The sequence below is a fragment of the Centrocercus urophasianus genome, unplaced genomic scaffold (assembly GCF_019232065.1).
Source record: "Centrocercus urophasianus isolate 14NV4802_14NV808 unplaced genomic scaffold, USGS_Curo_1.0 seq_19, whole genome shotgun sequence".
NCBI classification, from domain to species: domain Eukaryota; kingdom Metazoa; phylum Chordata; class Aves; order Galliformes; family Phasianidae; genus Centrocercus; species Centrocercus urophasianus.
Genome location: NW_024884744.1, coordinates 2,720,406 through 2,739,393, shown reverse-complemented (window position 1 = coordinate 2,739,393; position 18,988 = coordinate 2,720,406). Strand labels below are relative to the sequence as shown.

General features: G+C 37.1%; 1 protein-coding gene across 1 annotated transcript in view; it reads left to right on the top strand.

The window, feature by feature from the left end:
- SI (sucrase-isomaltase) overlaps positions 1-18,988 on the top strand; it is a 44,868-nt gene that overhangs the window by 9,927 nt on the left and 15,953 nt on the right. The window contains exons 7-27 of the mRNA XM_042820284.1: positions 51-222; positions 1,635-1,734; positions 2,404-2,516; positions 3,186-3,311; positions 4,058-4,189; positions 4,363-4,482; positions 5,095-5,208; positions 5,965-6,049; positions 7,183-7,300; positions 7,656-7,827; positions 8,538-8,654; positions 9,327-9,481; positions 10,055-10,139; positions 11,016-11,072; positions 11,680-11,804; positions 12,191-12,279; positions 14,887-14,936; positions 15,437-15,607; positions 15,780-15,929; positions 17,380-17,589; positions 18,473-18,627. Of these exons, the coding sequence (XP_042676218.1) occupies positions 51-222; positions 1,635-1,734; positions 2,404-2,516; positions 3,186-3,311; positions 4,058-4,189; positions 4,363-4,482; positions 5,095-5,208; positions 5,965-6,049; positions 7,183-7,300; positions 7,656-7,827; positions 8,538-8,654; positions 9,327-9,481; positions 10,055-10,139; positions 11,016-11,072; positions 11,680-11,804; positions 12,191-12,279; positions 14,887-14,936; positions 15,437-15,607; positions 15,780-15,929; positions 17,380-17,589; positions 18,473-18,627 (2,616 nt within the window). The remainder of the gene's footprint in view (positions 1-50; positions 223-1,634; positions 1,735-2,403; positions 2,517-3,185; positions 3,312-4,057; positions 4,190-4,362; positions 4,483-5,094; positions 5,209-5,964; positions 6,050-7,182; positions 7,301-7,655; positions 7,828-8,537; positions 8,655-9,326; positions 9,482-10,054; positions 10,140-11,015; positions 11,073-11,679; positions 11,805-12,190; positions 12,280-14,886; positions 14,937-15,436; positions 15,608-15,779; positions 15,930-17,379; positions 17,590-18,472; positions 18,628-18,988) is intronic.

Below are 18,988 nucleotides of genomic sequence, written 5' to 3'. Positions count from 1 at the left end.
TTCTGGTGTAATCCTTTTTTCTTTCCTCCTTACTTTTTTTTTTCTTTCAGTTTTGATACTACCATAGGACCACTGCAGTATGCTGACCAGTTTTTACAGCTATCAATCAAACTACCTAGCAGCAACATTTACGGTGTGGGAGAACATGTGCATAAGCAGTACCGACACGACCTCAACTGGAAAACCTGGCCCCTATTCAGCAGGGATGTTGGTCCCTCTGAAGTAAGGGCCTATTTCTTTTATGTTTTATTATTTGCAGGTGAATTCTGGAATTCATACTTATTATGTAGTAGCACATTAATAGCATCCACTATATGGGATACTACTTGGGTAACGATAAGACAAGGGGGAATGGTTCTAAGCTCAAGAAAGGAAGGTTTAGATTGGATGTCAGGAGGAAATTCTTCATAGAGAGAATGGTGAGGTGCTGGAACAGGCTGCCCAGAGATGTTGTGGATGCCATCCCTGGAGGTATCAAGGCCAGATTGGATGAGGCCATGAGCAACCTGGCCTAGAACCAGATCTGGAGGTTGGTGGCCCTGCCTGTGGCAGGGGGATTGGAACTTAGTGATCCTTGGGGTCCCTTTTGACCCAAGCCATTATATGATTTTATGATCCACCGAGCTCTTCCACCAAAACTTGTTAGGCACCCCGTGATATTACTAAAAGCTGGATGGTAATGGTGAAAGGTTTCTGAGGGATAGCTTTTAGAAGCATTTTAATTTTCCTGTTTATGTGAAGTTCAAAATAAGTTGCTAAGCATCAGTGTGTGAGTCTTCAGCCTCAGCTGATAAACAATAAGTAACAGTATGTCCTACTGACCAGGACATATGACATAGGCACGTTCAGCTGAGGGCTTTGTTGTTTGGCAGATGTTGACAAAGATCTCTTTGACAGCTGTTTCTTTAAGAGATAAAACATGTCTGTCAGCAGTTATTTGCATCCATACTCTTTTTCCAAGATGATTTCCAGGACACCCATCTTTTTTGACAATACCAAAAAAGTAACTTTACATTTGCACTGAGGATTCTGTAGGATTTGGTCCAAGTTCTCCTTAGCACTGGTGCACACAGGCACACGGCGTCTGTCAGTTCCTCTTTGCAATGATTTGCTGACAGCATTATAATTTGTAAGCATGCATGGATAAAAATCAAGTGAGGTGCTGATTCAAACAACAGTAGTCATTTTTTGCTTTTTGCTTCTTCCAACTTGACCATCCTCCAATGGTCTTTTTTTTGTACCTGGGGAATGTAAACAATCAAATGTTATATCTATGTTCATTAAAATCCTTTGCTTTGAGTAGGGGAATATTTGCTAAAGCTTGTCAGCACTCAGTTGACCTAATGAACGAAAGAACCAAACCCAACATGTTTAAAACTCTACCTGTCTAGTACAGAATCAACATTTAAGCCATCATAGTTATTGTGGAGAAATTAGTACAGTGCACGAATGAAGGAATGTTTTTTAATGTGATTTTTATAAGTTACTGTTGCTCCTTATGTAGTTTATTTATAACTGGCTAATGAGCCTCTGTTTGTCAGTGTTACTTCAGTGCAAGAAAGCAACTATACATACGACTGAAATATTCCCCAATAACAGATTTTGAAAGCTTTTTCTTTTTTTTTCCCTTGAAGGAAATGCACAACCTATATGGAGTTCAGACTTTCTTTATGTGTTTGGAAGACAGCAGTGGAGCCTCTTTTGGTGTTTTCCTGATGAATAGCAATGCCATGGGTAAGAAAACTTTCTCTGTAGCTCCATTTATTGCAGCTAAATATTTTTTAAAATGATCTGTGGGATTGAGATCAAAGCTGGGGTAATGTAAATGTCCATTTTTAAATACTACTGCATATAAAGTCTTAACATTACCTTCAGTTATCTGATGGCAGTCATTGTAAGCATTTCGTAACATTCAGCATATGCAATGTAAGCTGTGAGTGGCTCAGAATTAACATGCAGGTTGTGTAAGAAACCTACTGGAAGCCTTGTGCAGCTCTGTGCAGACGTGTAGGACACCAGTCAAAGTGCAAATTTGTAATGAGCATCACTTGAAAGTAAATGCCCTTTGTTCTCTAGATATAAGCCTACCTATACATGTGCTCATTTCTCTTGAGTCTGGAAAGTTGTACTGAAAATTTGAAGAGGAAAGGTTATGTCACTGGATTTGTTCTGATTCTCTTGTCTTTGTTGGATGTAAAGAATTGCAAATATGGACATTTAAAAGAATCATGTCGATATGTTACTCCTTCACTGCAAATTTAAATAACAGTTACGTGTTCCTTGGATATATCTGGTTTGTGTTGGTGCTTTTTTCTTAAAATTTTCCACTTTTCAATATCTGTATGACAAAGTTGGTATAGATTTAGCTGATATTCAGAATTGGTCTTGTGCATGCTTTGTCAGAGTTTGCGGTGCAGCCTGCTCCAGCAGTGACCTACAGAACCATTGGCGGCATCCTTGATTTCTATATCCTCTTGGGGAACACCCCAGAGCAAGTCGTGCAAGAGTATTTGCAGGTACGTTTATTTAAAGAAACTACACATTGAGCAGATCCTTAAAAGCACTTGTTTTCTTCCTTTTTTAAATGTCTTTTCCTTCTTTTTGTGACAGTAGGTCTTTGCTGTGCTACCTAGCGTGAGTCGCTACATGTTTATCTAAGAAGAATTGTTAGCATGTCACCAATGTAACGGCTAGCTGGGATTAAGTTGGGGTGTAGGTGTTTTTACCTGGCCTGCTATAGGCAGCAGCACCTAGAGCCCTAGTTTTGCTGAAGATGCACATGCAGAGAGGATGCAACTGTTCTCAGTCTGTACACCCTGACTGAATTCTCAGACTGTACATCCTGACACGACCTAGAGGTGGTCTAGGTGGAATGACTTTTGCTTCCTTGCTCTTGATGTATGGACAAATTATTATTCATATGGCAATGTTATAGAACATATTATATATATGCCCTTAAATATTGTATGTTCCTATGGTAATATTATAGTAAGCAATATTACTGATATGTCATGATCTTCCAGTTGTAAGCTGTTACAGATATTGTTTGTACTTCTTTTATTTACTATTTGTTAATTAGCTAATTTTACTCGTCTGATCAGTGATACCTTGAAGGAAAGAATGGGTGCTGAGGTAACACACACAGTACATTAGTACCACTAATGATTTCTGCTCTCAACACGCAGTTTGTGGGACTCCCAATGCTGCCTTCCTACTGGAGTCTGGGCTTTCAGCTCAGCCGCTGGAATTACGGCTCTCTGGATGAGGTGAAGGCTGTTGTGGACAGGAACCGTCTGATTGGACTCCCTTATGTAAGTTCAGGGTTTCAGGAGGGCAGCAACCCCATTAAGGCAGAGTACTGTGGGAGAAACCACCCAGATATCATGGCTGTGATGCTACAAACATCACTCATTTCACATCACTTCAAATTAGTGAATTTCTAATAAATTATTATGTATAGCCTTCTGGTGTAAGAAGATTTTGCACCTTTTATGCAGTGCCATTATCAGAATGGGACACCAGGGGAGGCTTAATTACAGCAAGTTTCACTTACCCAATTTATTGTAATAATTTCTCAGTTATACTTTCCAACTATATTGATTTATTTTCTAGTGTTATCTAGTCCACTGAAATATTTTTTCAATGTCACCTGGACAATTATAGAACCATAGATTATTCTTAATTGATAAGCAAAGGTAAATTACACATTATTTTTAAATAGACTTGAGATGGCTTTAGAGGAATGGCTTAAAAAGTATGAATATACCCTGATTTTATGCTAAGAGTTGAGGAAGGAATGTTTGTATCTATATGGGCATTCTTAGAAGTTGGGCAACTACAAAGAAACAGACATATGCCCAGGGTCTGATAAAAAGAATGCCAATGCACACATTCATTTGGATTCTGCTAATGTGAAATGTTCAGTATAAAGATGTTTCAGTATAATTAATTTAGATAGTAAGGACAAACGGGAATTGTCATAAGAAACTGCATTTGAAAAAATACAAAATCTTTACCATGTCTTCTCATGTTTAAGCTGAAATCTCCTGTCTTTCAGGAAGCTCAGGTTACTGACATTGATTACATGGAAGAAAAGAAAGATTTTACATATGACAAAGTGCTCTTTAGAGATCTTCCTAATTTTGCAACTTACATGCATGACAACGGACAAAAATATATTATCATATTGGTAAGTGATTCTTTTTGCCTGGTAGTACTATCATTATAACTTTTCACAATTATCTTATGCATTTTTTAATATAAAGATTACACTTCCTGCCTAACATTCAAGTAGTCTTTAAAAACTGATGGAGTGTTTCCTGGTTTCTAACTATCATTTTTTTTTCCTTAACTTTTTTTTAGGATCCTGGTATTAGCACACAAAATCTACTTGATAATAGTCAATATGGCAGCTACGTGAGGGGGGAGAGTAGGAAAGTCTGGGTCAATGAATCAGATGGAGTAACAACATTAGTTGGAGAGGTAAGCACATTTCTATGAAGCTTAAATGTGGTTGGTTTGGTTCAATTTATTTGGGGGGCTCAATTTAAACTCTCATTTTCTAAGTCACTTCTTCCAGTACTAGCCAGTGAGAACCAAGATGATAAGGTCTCATTTAGCATGTGAATATTTCAATCTTTGATGTTGTTTTTTGAATTTTTTACACTGCATGTTTCTATTTTTGGTAAAATCCTGTTTGATATTAATGTAAGTTTTATGGAAAAGCAAATGTAGATGTTTCATATGGTAGAAGAGAAAGAATACCTTCATTCCTTCTCACCCACTGAAAGCTGATGCAAGAAAAATGGCATCCTACTATGCCACCTTTGCTTTTGATGATTCACGTTTACCAGAAGGTTTAAGAGTTTTTGAACAAAATCATGAATTTCAGTGAAAGTAAATCTGGGATCTGGAAGTGGTGTCTGACAGTAGTGTCAGTATGGGACAGTAGCACAACTTGGTAGTCAAGAGGGCAATGGACTTGATTCAAATTATTATTTAGGGGGAAAAAACACCGATGGAACTTGTATGATACATTCTCATCTTATTCCAATGCAATTATTAGTATATTCTATTTTCCTTTGAATGCTCTAGGTATGGCCAGGGGAAGCCGTGTTCCCAGACTTCACCAACCCAGAGTGCACCAGTTGGTGGGTGGAAGAATGCAGGCTGTTTTATAACACAGTGCCATACGATGGGATCTGGATTGTAAGTGATTCAGGAAAAAAATTGACAAGGATAGATGCTTATTAAATTCAATTAACATTGCATTTGAAAGGGATGTTTCCTATTATTAGTAACTTGAAATCAGTGCATGATGTGCATGTCTTTGCTGTTGGATTTACAATTCAAATTTGGATTTCAATTTTAAATTTGAATTGGAATCACTTATTGTGGCATTTAAATGCTCAGTGTGCGGTTTACTGCATGATCAGTGTGGTCTGAAATGCTTCAGTGGATGAACCATTGATAAAGATGCACGCTCCTGTGTATGAGTGCTTTCACACTCCTGGACTCAGAACAACAGTATTTAGAAATCTGCATACACAGACAGAAAATGTGTCTTTAAACAAGTCCCAAACACAGGGTGTAATGCATCACATCTATAAATCTATGCTTCAGGTAGCTCATTTATTTTCAAGGTAGGACATTGGCAATCATGGATAGCGTATATATATATGTAAGCACCTCCTGCAGCTTCAGTCTCTGGAGGGATAAAGTGTAACTCTTAACATGATGCTCACCTGCATACTGAAGTCTGTCCAAAACAGAGGCTTGTATTAGTACTGGAATGGCCCAGGTCTGTGTCCAAGGGCTGTCATTCACACCTAAAAGTATGGTGCTAGCACTAAGCAAATACTCTTTAATGGGTAATGGAACGCAACATGAGATTGTGTTAGGAGTGTGTACTTGAGGAAACTTTATTATAATCTACATCTCACTGTTTTTGTCTTGCCTTTTCAGGATATGAACGAAGTATCCAACTTTGTTCAAGGTTCAAATAAAGGCTGTGAGCAGAATGACTTAAACTATCCTCCATTCACTCCCAGTAAGTCCACCTCCTTTAACCATAGAACAGATTATCAGAAAGCACACTAATTATTGTACCATTGTCTACAAGGATGTAAAGTGAATTTCTTTGTTGTTCTCATGGATGAGATTTGAATATTAAGTACTGACTTTCAGAAACCTTTGCCATCATATTGTCCAAAAATGATTCAGGAATTAGGCTATAGATGTACAGTGCTTCCTTGCATGGGTAAACAGTTGCTTGCAGAAGAAATCCATCTGGCCTGCAGTTGAAATTCAGTCACTTACAGCCAGTACTTAGTGTGTTGTTTTAATGTCAAATTTGGAAGAAAACTTATTTCCTCCGATCTCAAACACAGATGAAGGTTTCAAACTAAAAAAAAAAAAAAAAACCTTACCATCCAGTTCTACACTTAAGAGGGAAAATTAGGAAAGGACTACATGTTATTTGCCTGAAAGGTACAAATTTACGCAATGAGTTAGCTCTGGTAGACTTTCTCTGCATTAACAGGCCATTAAGTAGCTCCACTGAGGAAATAGGGCTCAGTGGAGACCTTACATGCTTAGTCTGCAACTTTACAGTAAAGTTAGTAATGAATATAAAGAAAGGAGATTCTTCTTGCACCATCTCATGCTTCCAAGATTATGCTTGTTCTTGTGATAAAGCCAGCAGTGAGTACATTTGTGCTAAGGGTTAATAAGAGAGGTGCCAGAAAGCACTGGAAATGAATGGAGCCTGTGACTACCACTTAATGACACCTAGGCCAGGATAGACTATTTGAGTTAACCATTTTATGTTATGCACTGAATAAATTGACACACATTGCCCATCAGTTTACTAAATTCCACTTCCTTAACAAAGCTGCATTTATAGCACTGTTAGCAGTAATGAATATATTCCTTTGATATTCGTGTGTTGATTGTCATTATATATCCAATGCTCAAGAGCAGAAAATAGCACAGATGGAGCCAAGATGAATAAAACTAGCAGCCAAGCGAAGCATTTTGTTCTTGTATTAGTAACAGTGGCCTTAATGTAAGCATCGAAGAGGGAGAAGGGCCTGAATGTCAAAAGTGTACACAACATAAAAAAGATTGGAAGAATTCATAATCAAAATGCACTTTAAAAATGTCTGTTTTTCTTTATTGAAGATATTCTCGATCAACTGATGTTTTCTAAGACACTTTGTATGGATGCAGTGCAGAAGTGGGGCAAGCACTACGATGTCCACAGTCTTTATGGATACTCCATGGCCATAGCAACAAGACAGTAAGGAACTTATCCTAATATGTTTACAGAAAGTTTTCAGAAGAGTACATGCATTTTTTTAAAACAGGCAAGATATTTCACTTCTAAACAAACCTATTTTCTGGACAACATTATATTGTATTTAAGCTACTAAATTCGAGGTCAGACATTGCCAATCAGATTTATAGAAGGGTTGTTTAAAGTAAATGTCTTGAACTTCTCTAAAAAAAACCAGCTACCTAACTGTAAAGGAGCCCAGGTCATGAGAATAATCAATGGTTTAAAATAAGTCAGTATAACTCTGCCTCATATAGAACTAATGATGTCTGAGTGGTCTTTTTTCTGTTGCATAGTTCCAGTCCCCTTTCATTTTCAGAGCCATCGAAACGGTGTTTCCAGGAAAACGAAGCTTCCTTCTTTCAAGGTCTACTTTTGTTGGATCAGGAAAGCACACAGGACACTGGCTGGGAGATAATCAAGCAACATGGGAACAGCTAGGATGGTCAATACCTGGAATGCTGGAATTCAGCCTCTTTGGCTTTCCTTATGTATGAAATATTAGCTTTTTGCCTCCATTCAGAACAAGAGGACAAACGCTGCCTTTTTACCTCTGTGATAATCGGTTATCTAATCAAACGCTGTCTATGTAACCATCTTCTTATCTTCTCAATTCTAAGTTCATTTTCTTCAGTGATCTGGTTTTAACCTTTTTTCCAATGACTGATTTTTTTATTTTTTTTTTAATTAGAAAATTTGTTTTGATTTCTATTACTGTATGTTTATGGTGGGACAGATGTGGGCAACAGATATTATCATATTTATGCCAAATCTCTAGTACTACTTTACTCCTCAGCACTGTATGTGAAATACACTGGGGTTTTCCTATTTATTTTTGCATGAAATAGAAAAATACATTTGTAAGTGAAATGGCCAGACTCTTAAATATTTATATTTGTATGAGTTTGAGCTGTTTTCCTAGTGTTGGGCTATTATCACCAATAAGGAAGGCATAAGTTTGGAAGACAAAGGATGATAGGCAGCCTTAGGAAGCAGTTGGTTTCTTTCTTTCTTTCTTTTTTTTTTTTTTTTTTTTGTAGAGCATCTAGTTGAAAGGAGAAAAGTAGAAATGTATTGAATGACTTACCCACCCTGGCGAGAAATGAAAGATGAATTGATACATCCCTTAAATTTTAGATTTTGTGTAGAGATTAGAGGCGCAGTATGCTGTCTGCCCAACACATTCTGCTTTTATTTAAAGATTGGAGCAGATATCTGTGGCTTCGTTTTTGACACGACAGAAGAACTTTGCAGACGATGGATGCAAGTAGGAGCATTTTATCCGTTTTCCCGGAATCACAACGCTGAGGGATACATAGTAAGTCATTCCTTCTCTTACATTTTTGGTTTCTGCTACCACATTTCCTTTTATAGTATCGCTAATAAACATTGCTATCACTAACAATTAGATTTGCTAACCAGTTTGAATATGGAAGAGCCTTGAGATCTCTTAATGAAAATTTATCTCCAAGAGGTTCAGCTCTCAGGGAGGCGGTGGTTTCACATCGATAGCTAATCTTCCCAAGACTGCTCACTCACTCCTTCTCCTCCCAAAAAAATAGGAGGAGGAAGTATGATAACAAAAAAAAAAAAAGGCTCATGGATTGACATAAGGACAGTTTAAAGAAAAGAGAGAGGGGGGGAAAAAAAAGACCATGTAGGAACAAAGAGAGAAAACTCTAAACATTGGTCTCTATGTGAGCAAGTGATGTTCGGCCACACCTTGAGAAGGAGAGCCTCAATACTTGTAGTAGTTCTTTGAAAAAGGCAGATGTTTTCATAACGAAGTCCCACTGTTTCTTCCACTTCATCATCTTTTTTTGTTTAGCATGGCATCATATAATATAGAATAACCCCTTGGTCAGTTTAGATCAGCTGCCCTGATGTTGTTCCCCTCCATCCACTCCACGCTCTGAGCCAACAGTCAATTTTCACAATTGACAGGGTGTTTCCTGCACCACGAAAATAATCTTCTAATATTTACTTTCAGCCTCAGGATCCGGCTGTGTTTGGAGCTGATTCAGTTTTGGTGCAGACCTCCAAGCACTACCTGACCATTCGCTACACTTTGCTGCCGTACTTATACACGCTCTTTTATAGAGCTCATACTCGAGGGGACACAGTTGTACGTCCAATTTTACATGAGTAAGTGTATCAGATGGCCTTTGTGATAATCTTATTAGGAATAAAAAATACAGGTTGAATGTAGCTAGGAACTATCTAAATAGCTATATAATTTCTGAGAATGCATATTAGAGTATATGTAGAGACAGCATCAGAATTCATGAAAAACTATTTTGATGTAATCAGAAGAGTAATCAGAAACCATCTATAATTTCTGTATAGATGCATGCATTATTGCCAGTCACTCTGAAGAGCTGCTATGAAATGGTTTTGTCAGCTAATCAAATTACACCATGCCATAATGTGTATATTAAAACACACATTTCCTTGCTTCCTTATTCCTGAAAACAAGTATGCTGAGAACATGTGCATGCATGTAAATACACACACTTTCGTATATGCATAATCAATACCGAGCTAATCAGACCTTACTTTTTTGACTTTCAGATGGCCTCAGATTTAAAAAATTATAATTAAAAATTTTTGCTTGACACTTTTCAGTCACAATTCTGGGCAATCCATTCTTGGAAATACTGGGATTAATGATGATGGTATCTCTCTTCAAAGCCAGTTACTACTCTCTCCCTTCTTCAGGTTCTACTCTGATGAAGGGACATGGGCAGTTGATAGGCAGTTCCTGTGGGGTCCTGGGCTACTTATTTCTGCTGTACTTGATCAGGTAGGTTTGGCTATTTTCATGTCTCTCTCAAAAAAGCTTAGTGGGGAACAGAGACACCTGAAGCCACCAGTTCCAGCTCTTTTCTTTACAGATAGGAAACTGCAGCAAAAATCCCAAATTCACAATTGATATCTCTCCTTTATTCTACTGGTTAGAAAGTACCTTTCAGTTTTTCAGTGACAATTTTGTTATTAAGCTTGAAGTTGATAGCACTGAAGGTTATAGCACCTTTACTATTTATGTATTTCCTTCTGAAATCACATACCCTCTCCCTTTTAATATTGAAAAATCTGAACCACAAAAATAGGCTCATTCATTTCCTGGAGGATCCTGGGATATTTTCTCTCATCTTATTCTAGTCTGAATTCTTCTGTGTTGAGCAGGTGTTAAGCCAAGTCATTTGGCAAAGAGAATGCTGATGATCTTGTCTACTACCATTAGCCCAGTTTTTTTCCAAGGGAAGTATATTTTTGCTAGATTTTTTAGATTATACTTATTTTTCTGTGATATGTAACATTGGTGACCTCTCTTTAGACTCCTTAAAAGACTAGATTTATTTTAATTTTTTATCCCATTCTTCACTTATTTTCAGTGAGAGAGCCCACAAAATGTTCTGGTCATTGTCAATATGGAAACTATTGCACTTGCTGCTATTAAATACAACTCCTATTTTCCAGATCTCTACGGAACCAGAGCAACCTGATTTGATATTCTGATTCAGTTAATCTTTGTATCATCTCAGAATGTCATCCAGAATCAGCTTCTCTCATGCTATTTTAGCTTGTCTGTGACATAACAAGCAAATGTGGTGTATTAAATGCCTTGCTTTTAAGAAAAGCAAGAAAATACATATTTCTTTCTTTGTTGTCCTTTTAGGGTGCAGATGTAATTGATGCATATATTCCTGATGCAGTATGGTATGAGTATGAAACGGTAAGTAAATGCATAGAATACAAAGGAGTGTTTTTCTAATGGTCTTTGTGATGGAGAAAAAAAAATAGAAAGATTGTCAGCCATGCTTCAAGGGCAGAGACCTAAAGCAAAGCCTACAAGATGGAAATGGTGAGACGAGGGGGTAGGAGTGGTTGAGTAAATATATGAATCAAAGACACAAGAAAAGGTGGAGATGTGAAATGCATGAGATGGGAAGAGGGATTGAACTGAAACTTTAGCAAAGCTCACATGTGAAGAAAAGTAAAATATTACAACACATGAGCACCTGCAATTAACTTTTACTAGTCTTGTTTCTGCAAAGGAGTTTCCTAACATTGTGATGACATTGCTTGCATTAGGTGTCCCAATAGGACTTTCTGTCTACGTTGACTGAGCAAAACACAACACTGAAATGTGTTGATTTATAACATTACAGTATATTAATAAACTGATGTGTTATTTTTTCGTACCCATTGGTGCACATTTTCCTAGTTTAAAGATCTCCTCTAAAAGAATTATTTGGGAAGAATGTTGTCTTAAATCCCAAACTTCACAGCAGTGACTAATGCAACAAACTCATTCTCTTTTATGTGCCTGTCCATAAAAGGGGGCAAGAATCTCAGAAAGAAAACAATGGACTAGGATGTACCTGCCAGCTGACAAACTGGGGCTCCACTTGAGAGGAGGTTATATTTACCCTATTCAACAACCAGCTACTACAACAGTTCAAAGGTATGCTTCCAAACCAAATGCTTTTATGACTAGGTGAGTGTAAATTCAAGAATGGGTTTAGGACTGTCAGGTTACAAATCAGTAGTAGCCCATCAAATTTAATGCTTTTGCTTTGAGACTTGGGAATAACTGTAAACCATGACTCCCTTCTCCTGCTATTTACATTAAATATGTAGTGATTAATTGAAGGTTTATTTGCATAGCATTTTGTCAGTTTGCCATGTATTTGAATACATTTGCATGAAAGTGAATGGCAGAAAAGGACTAATCTAAGACAAAGTTCTGCAACCATGCAGAGTGTCACATTCTTAACACGAACAAGAAGGATTTGTTAAAACTGTCTAGCAGGTGGTTATACATGTCAGACAAGGACTTTCTTTTGATAGCCGCCGGAATCCTCTGGGACTTATAATTGCCCTGGATGAGAACAATGAAGCTTCTGGGGAGTTATTCTGGGATGATGGAGAATCTACAGGTGAGTTATTACTGGTGAAATAAATAAACAAAACAGTATGCTTACAGACTTCCATTCTCCAGTTGGTTTTACAGAGCAAGAATGAGCCATTGAGGACATGGTAACAAACAATTAATAGTGGCTCTTAAGTCATTGGCTGTTCATCATTTTTATGTGGAAAAAAGTAACTGTTATTTAGCTTGTCTGTCTTTTTTCTTTTCTTTTTTTTTTCCATGTGTTCATGTTGCAATGTAACCTTCAGTACATACAGCTTTGGCACATTAGCATGCTGACTGTTAAACCATAGTGTCAAGATTGATATATATTCTGGTATAGATCCAAATTAATTTCAACGGGTGCAAGAATGCATATAATTAGTGTTGGGCACTAAGAATAGGCAGAAAATGAAAAAGTAGCACTTTTATTAACTCTCTGGAATTATTTAAACTGCTTGTGAAAACAGTAGCAGTTTTCTTAACTCAAAGGTACTGTACTAAAGCCAAAATTTGCCCTGCCATCTGGTGCATGAGCACACGAGTAGGCATGTATAGGCCATACTTGTCATGTTGCCAGCCTCCATAGTATTTCTGAAGATTTAGATGAGAATCCAGTTTCCGTGAAATTAAGAAGTACTTCAATCCCTTAAGCTGTTTTTGCAGTATTTGTCCTACATTATATATATTTTAGAGAAATCAGCAAACAGTTTGAAAATATATCTTCTCTAATTCATGTCCTATCATGTCAGCAGTTGGTGTTGAGAACAGCGTCACCCTTACCTAATGTCATATTTACTTTGCCCTGTGACAGAGGTCACTGTCTTTGCAAGAGCAGCAGCTGGAGGGAAGCTGTGATCATATTCCCTTCCCTGTGCTCAGCTGACACTGTCAGGTTTTACTCTGGTGGGCATCTGCAGGGAGCAAGGCCAGGAAGCAGCATGGCTCTATTGACCTCTGTCAAAGCCTTTGGATTTACTCACAGGTCTCCTTGAAGTGGAGAACTCCCAGTCAGATATTTCCTACTAGGATATGTACATCAGAAATCCCAGCACACCGATCTCTAGTTTGAAGGGTCTCTGCACCCTGATGCTGAAGGAGATGCTTGTGGAACATTTTATGCAGTCTGACAGGAGGACAGAGGCAGGAAATGCCCAAAGAAAGATACTGGTGCTCCAGAGGAATTGTGATGGCAATATGAAAAAACTCAATGGAAAGAGAATAATTTGGAAGATTTTATGCATTCGACCTATCGAGCTCCCTTCTATTATTTTAACTCCATCAATCACATCTCACAGAAAAAAAACTTGGAAACCTCTACTTTTAAAAGATTCTATAAAAGTTTGAGATGCTTTGAAGAAATAGAGCAGAGGTTTGGCTGATTACAGCAGCGATAAGTACTGAAGGCCTTGGGTGGTTCCTGCCATGACAGCTGTATGTACTGCTTTGTCAAGACCTAAAATAACTCAGCTATGATTATACTCACTTCTGCTGAGTAGAAAACCAATAAAACATGTAGTGATTTTATTTCCTGGCCCAGACTTACAGGTTGCTGTTTTTTTTAGAGAAGTAGTTTACAGTTTGTTTGCAACAAAAATAATTTTCCTGTACTGTATGGAAAAAACAAAATGACAGGTGCCATCAATTGTATGTCTTCTTTTTGTATAATCATTTACTTTATGAATCACTTGTTTTGATTATTTAGAAGATCTAGCTTTGAAATATATATCTACATTCAAGAGATCTAGGAGTACATAAGAAAAAAAATGAAAAATAGCCTACATTTTAGGAAAAGTAGTTTAAATAATGTTTTAGAAAATTTTGGAAAATTCCTGGTCCTACAAAAAAAGTAGTTTAGAAGAACTTTCTAATGTTCAAAGAGAAGATGGTAAGAGTAAAATACAAATCTGTCTGATGGAAATTATAGTGATTACTCAACCTGTCTAAGTCATAAGCTTGCTTTTTACCTGCAAAGTGAAAACATATGGAGAGAGCAAAGCACATCATGTCGCTTTGGACTATATTTAGCCTTAATCCATGTTAATTTACATCTAGTTTACATTCCTTCATTTCTGCAGAAAGCAGATTGCTGGCCAGGATACCAGAGCTTAAGGTAATAGAAGTGCTGTGAATAATCGCTCTTCTTAACTTTGCTGGGCCTCAGCTAGAAAGTTTGACCTGTCTACAAATTTCACTCCTCTGGACAAATATAGATAAATGAAAGATCAGAAGACATTGGCCAGATCAGTTACAGGTCTTGTAGTTACAACAAAAAGTTGTATAATCTAAGTGGGGATATAAGAGGAAATAGCACAGGTATTTGGAAGTCCAAAAAACACTGTTTCAATGGCAAATAACCTTCCATGTGTCCAAGTAGAGAACGGTTTAATTGCTTCCTTTTAGAAATGGGAAGTCCTCTACAGCAAGGGCTAAGACAGAGGTTCAGATAATCTTAAAATCTGAACATGGTCTTTATGAAGAATACAAAATAAGAGTTGAGACCAGTAGTTTGCACAAAATTTGCTCAGAGCAGAATGCCATAATGATAATGATGAGTAGTTGGTTGGTGTCAAAGTCCTAGTTTTCATTTGTTCCTTTCTGTACTGCAAGTTTAACTTCTTTCTTTACCTTACAGGAACAATTGAGAGTAACAACTACATTTACTATGAGTTTACAGTTTCCAATGTAAGTATTCTCTTTTAAATGATCTTATCCTCAGGTTTTATCAAGTGTATAATTAAATGGCATTCTTTTCTTCCTCCTTATTCTCCTCCACTATTTACTGAGGAGCAAAGTGTTTAATACTGTCAAGAGGAGTCATTTTCATCCCTCTTAAGTGACAGCATTTTGAAAGTCTTTTATTTGTCTTCTCTTAATTAATTGTAGTATCTAAAGAACTCTCTTTTCACTTCATAAACTCAGCTGCAATGTTTATTGAGTGAGAGAACTATAAAGCATCAGAATCTTTTTAGTGCCAGAAAGAAGGTGGGCGTAGTGTTTGTTAGTCTGAAGACATTGTTAAACTGACAAAACTTGTCACACCTACACTGAAAAAGTGTCTCCATGGAGGGAGGGGAAGGCCTACATCATGTTAGAACCTGCATTTGCTTCATGATTTGTTTTCTGCTCTGGGCTGTCCACTATATGTGAAACATCACAAATGAAATGATAACCTTATTTTTCAGAACCGTCTACAAATGAATGTCGTAAGCGGCAGATATGTTGATCCAAACAACTTAAAGTTTGAAGAAATCAAAATCCTGGGAGCCCTCCAGGAAATAACAGAGGTTTTTGTCTCCTTGAGCAGTGGAGAGCAAATTTCTTCACATAATGCCACCTACTATCCTACAGAGAAGGTAAGTTAGTAACAGGCAAATGTGATTCTTTGAAATCTTCTCACCTTGGTGAACCATCAAAATGTTTATCTTCTTCTGACCACTTGTGCCTTGTGCCTTTATTCCCATGTGCTTCCATACAGTGACGTGGTGTGGGATTTATTAATAATTAATAATTGTTTATTATTTGTAGGTTGCTCATTTAACAGGGCTTCAGCTTGAACTGGGAACATCTTACACGATAGAATGGATTCAACAACAGAGTATCAACGAAAGGTTTGATTGTTATCCCGGCATGGATCCAACACGAGAAAAATGTGAACAACTTGGCTGTGTCTGGGATGTAAGCAACAATTATTTTCCTAAACTGATGGGACTGGAACATTTCCAGAATCATAGTTTTCCTTTTACATTGGGTGCAGAGGAAGAAGTAGCCAGGCAGATTAATCAGACGTAATTCACGTGGGGGCAAAGCCATCAGCTGACCTGTACTAGCAGATTTTATTTACTTCTTTGAAACTAAGATAGTTGACAACAGTGCGTTCTTCCAGAAACTGAGGACAAATGTGGTATTCTTTGCAAGGTTGTAAGAAACAATAATAGAACTGGGAAAAATAGAATAAAATTGATCAGTATCTTCAACTGCCTTTTGTGCTTCAAAGGTACCTCAGCCTTAAAGGCTTTACCCCCACTTTCATTGTCACAGAAGCACAATTTAAGACGAACTAACTCCTTTGTATTGCTGCTTGAGGAGTAATTCCCAAATCCATTGGAAATCATCTCATATGCAAACGAAATTTTTCCTCTCTCTATTGATAGCTGTACATCCAATTGATAATATATGGATATGTCTCCTAGATAAGAACAAAAAAATCTCTATTAGCTACTCCTGCAACAGCAGCATTCAAAATACTGAATGGACTTCACTGAATTTGTTGCACTATTAAGAAGATTTGGTGTGATCTTCGATCTTTGGGCATGTCTTTTGATGTGGAAACAAACTCTGGTCCTGTTACGGACTCAATACATCTTAAATGTTGGCTTAAATTGAAAGATGCTTTAATTTTGATGACAACAGATGAATTAATGTTCATTAGCTGCTCAGGTGTAAGGAGCAGGCACAGTTCAGTTTGAATAACTAGGCAGGACTGATGGTATGCAAAGTTGGAAGGAAGACTAATGTGTTAACCTACATCAGCTCATCTAATCTTACAATAACTAGTTTAACTTGAATTATAGCAGGAAACTGTGTAATTCTGATCTTGTTCTCAGGAGATCTTAGATAAATAAGATGTGATTCTCAGTGGGTATTTTAAGGGTGAATCTTATGAATAAAAACATATTCAAGCTAATTGAAAGGTCTAGTCTGGGTCTGCCTTGAATATCTCATGACTCTTGATGTATATTCCTGAAGGCAGGTGAAGGAGGACAGGATTAGAAAGGAAGTTAGTTCTGTAGAGTTCAGCAAACCAAAACTCAGCTGTGTTGTGGGATTGAATTGAAGCTGACAGATAAAGGGAATTTAAATCCATCTTCACTGTGTCACTTGTTGATTTCCTGGCTGAACTACTGGCACAGTCTTGACCAAATTGTGTACAATTGAATTTTAATGTAGAGATCTTTGGGTTCTGCATAGTTTTTTGTTGTTGTTGTTGTTGTTGTTCATTAATTGCTTCCCAACATTTAGTTGTAACAGCCATCAGATAAAATGGGAGCTTTGGATTTCATGCTAGTAGCATAAAATAAAGCTTCCCAGCATAGCTCTCTACCTTGCAACCTATTTCCATTTACAGGAGGCACCATCAGAGCCAAATAGTCCATCCTGCTATTTCATCTCCGACAACGCTTATTCAATTGAAGAAGTGGAATACTCCTCATCAGGTCTGGCAGCCAACCTGATCTTAAACAGTACCAATGTCGTAGTAACTAATGATTACACTGCACCAATTGCTACGCTACGCTTGGAAGTTAAATATCACACCAACAGCATGCTGCAGTTTAAGGTAACGTTATTGAAAAACTGTAGTTTCTAAAATTCTGTCATTAAAAATGGTTCTATTAGTGTAAATTTTCAGTTTTTGTAGACAACTTTATATCATATGGACAATAGCACTGTATCCTTTTAACCACTGTTATTTCCTCTAGGCCACGTCTGTGGGGTGTTTATGTCCCACAAGATTTTACTAGATTTTGTAATAAAGTTATAGTAATCAAAGGTATTTTGCTAATGTATATGTGTAACATCACTTAAAAACACTGGAGCTAAGGATATTTTCTTAGTGTACAAGTAAATTATTCTGTAAGCATTATAATGATTGTAATGTTTATTTTTCCATTAACCAATCCACCTGTATTCTAGAATTTTAATACACTATTGGTTAGACCATCGTTTATTACTGTGCATTTGATAAGACTGAGATAAATGTGATAAGATGTACAGAGAGTCAGGTATCAAGAACCAATCCATGTCAGCTGAAGGATTTGGAAAACTTAAAATAGAGAACTCAACAACAAATATATATGTCTAGGAGTTGACTACAAGATTAATCAGAAAGGTATTTAACACACATGCATGTGGCTGTATTTTAAAAAATGTAACATATTTATGAAATATAGATACATACTTTGAATTCACATACTTGAATAATTAAACAAGTCATTCCCAATTCATATTTACATCTTTAAGAGTTATTTCCCACCCCAAGTGGGAAAGGAATTGGAGAAAAGATACATATTGGAGAAAATATTCTTCTTGGCAAAAATATTCAACAATTTATTTCATTTTAACTGATCCTAGTTTCTGACACAATAGATGAGTTTTCAAACATTTCCTTGACATGATTTGCTTGGTGTTTTTTGTTTTTTGTTTTTTTTTTCCCTCCATAGATTTATGATTACCAGAACGCACGATACGAGGTTCCTATACAATTAAATCTCCCAGCCTCCCCAACAAGTACAGCTGAGGGGCGACTCTATGACGTTTCACTTCATAAAAAACCATTTGGCATACAAGTTCGACGCAAAAGCACAGGGACAGTTGTGTAAGTTACAGCCCCCCCCTCCCCTTTTTTCCTTTTCCTTTTCATTATTTTCCCCACCTTTTTCCAAGCCAAATTTTCGTACTGTGTGTTACCTTTTTAAAGTATCTCAAAACAAGTTTTGGTATCTTCTCCATAAAAGATGTTGTTAAATGCCTGGTACAGCTTCATCAGAGATGGCTTTACAGTTGCACTATGCGAGAACACTGACTAGAGGAAGGATCGAGAACGTATACTAAGCAATACCCTTTTTCTCACACTTGTCCAAGCTTTTTCCCCTTTCACTTGTTGAAAATCCTGAGGAAGAAGCAGAATGCAGACACCTACAAGGGCCTCTTAATGGGTAGCTCACAAGTCTCTTGGC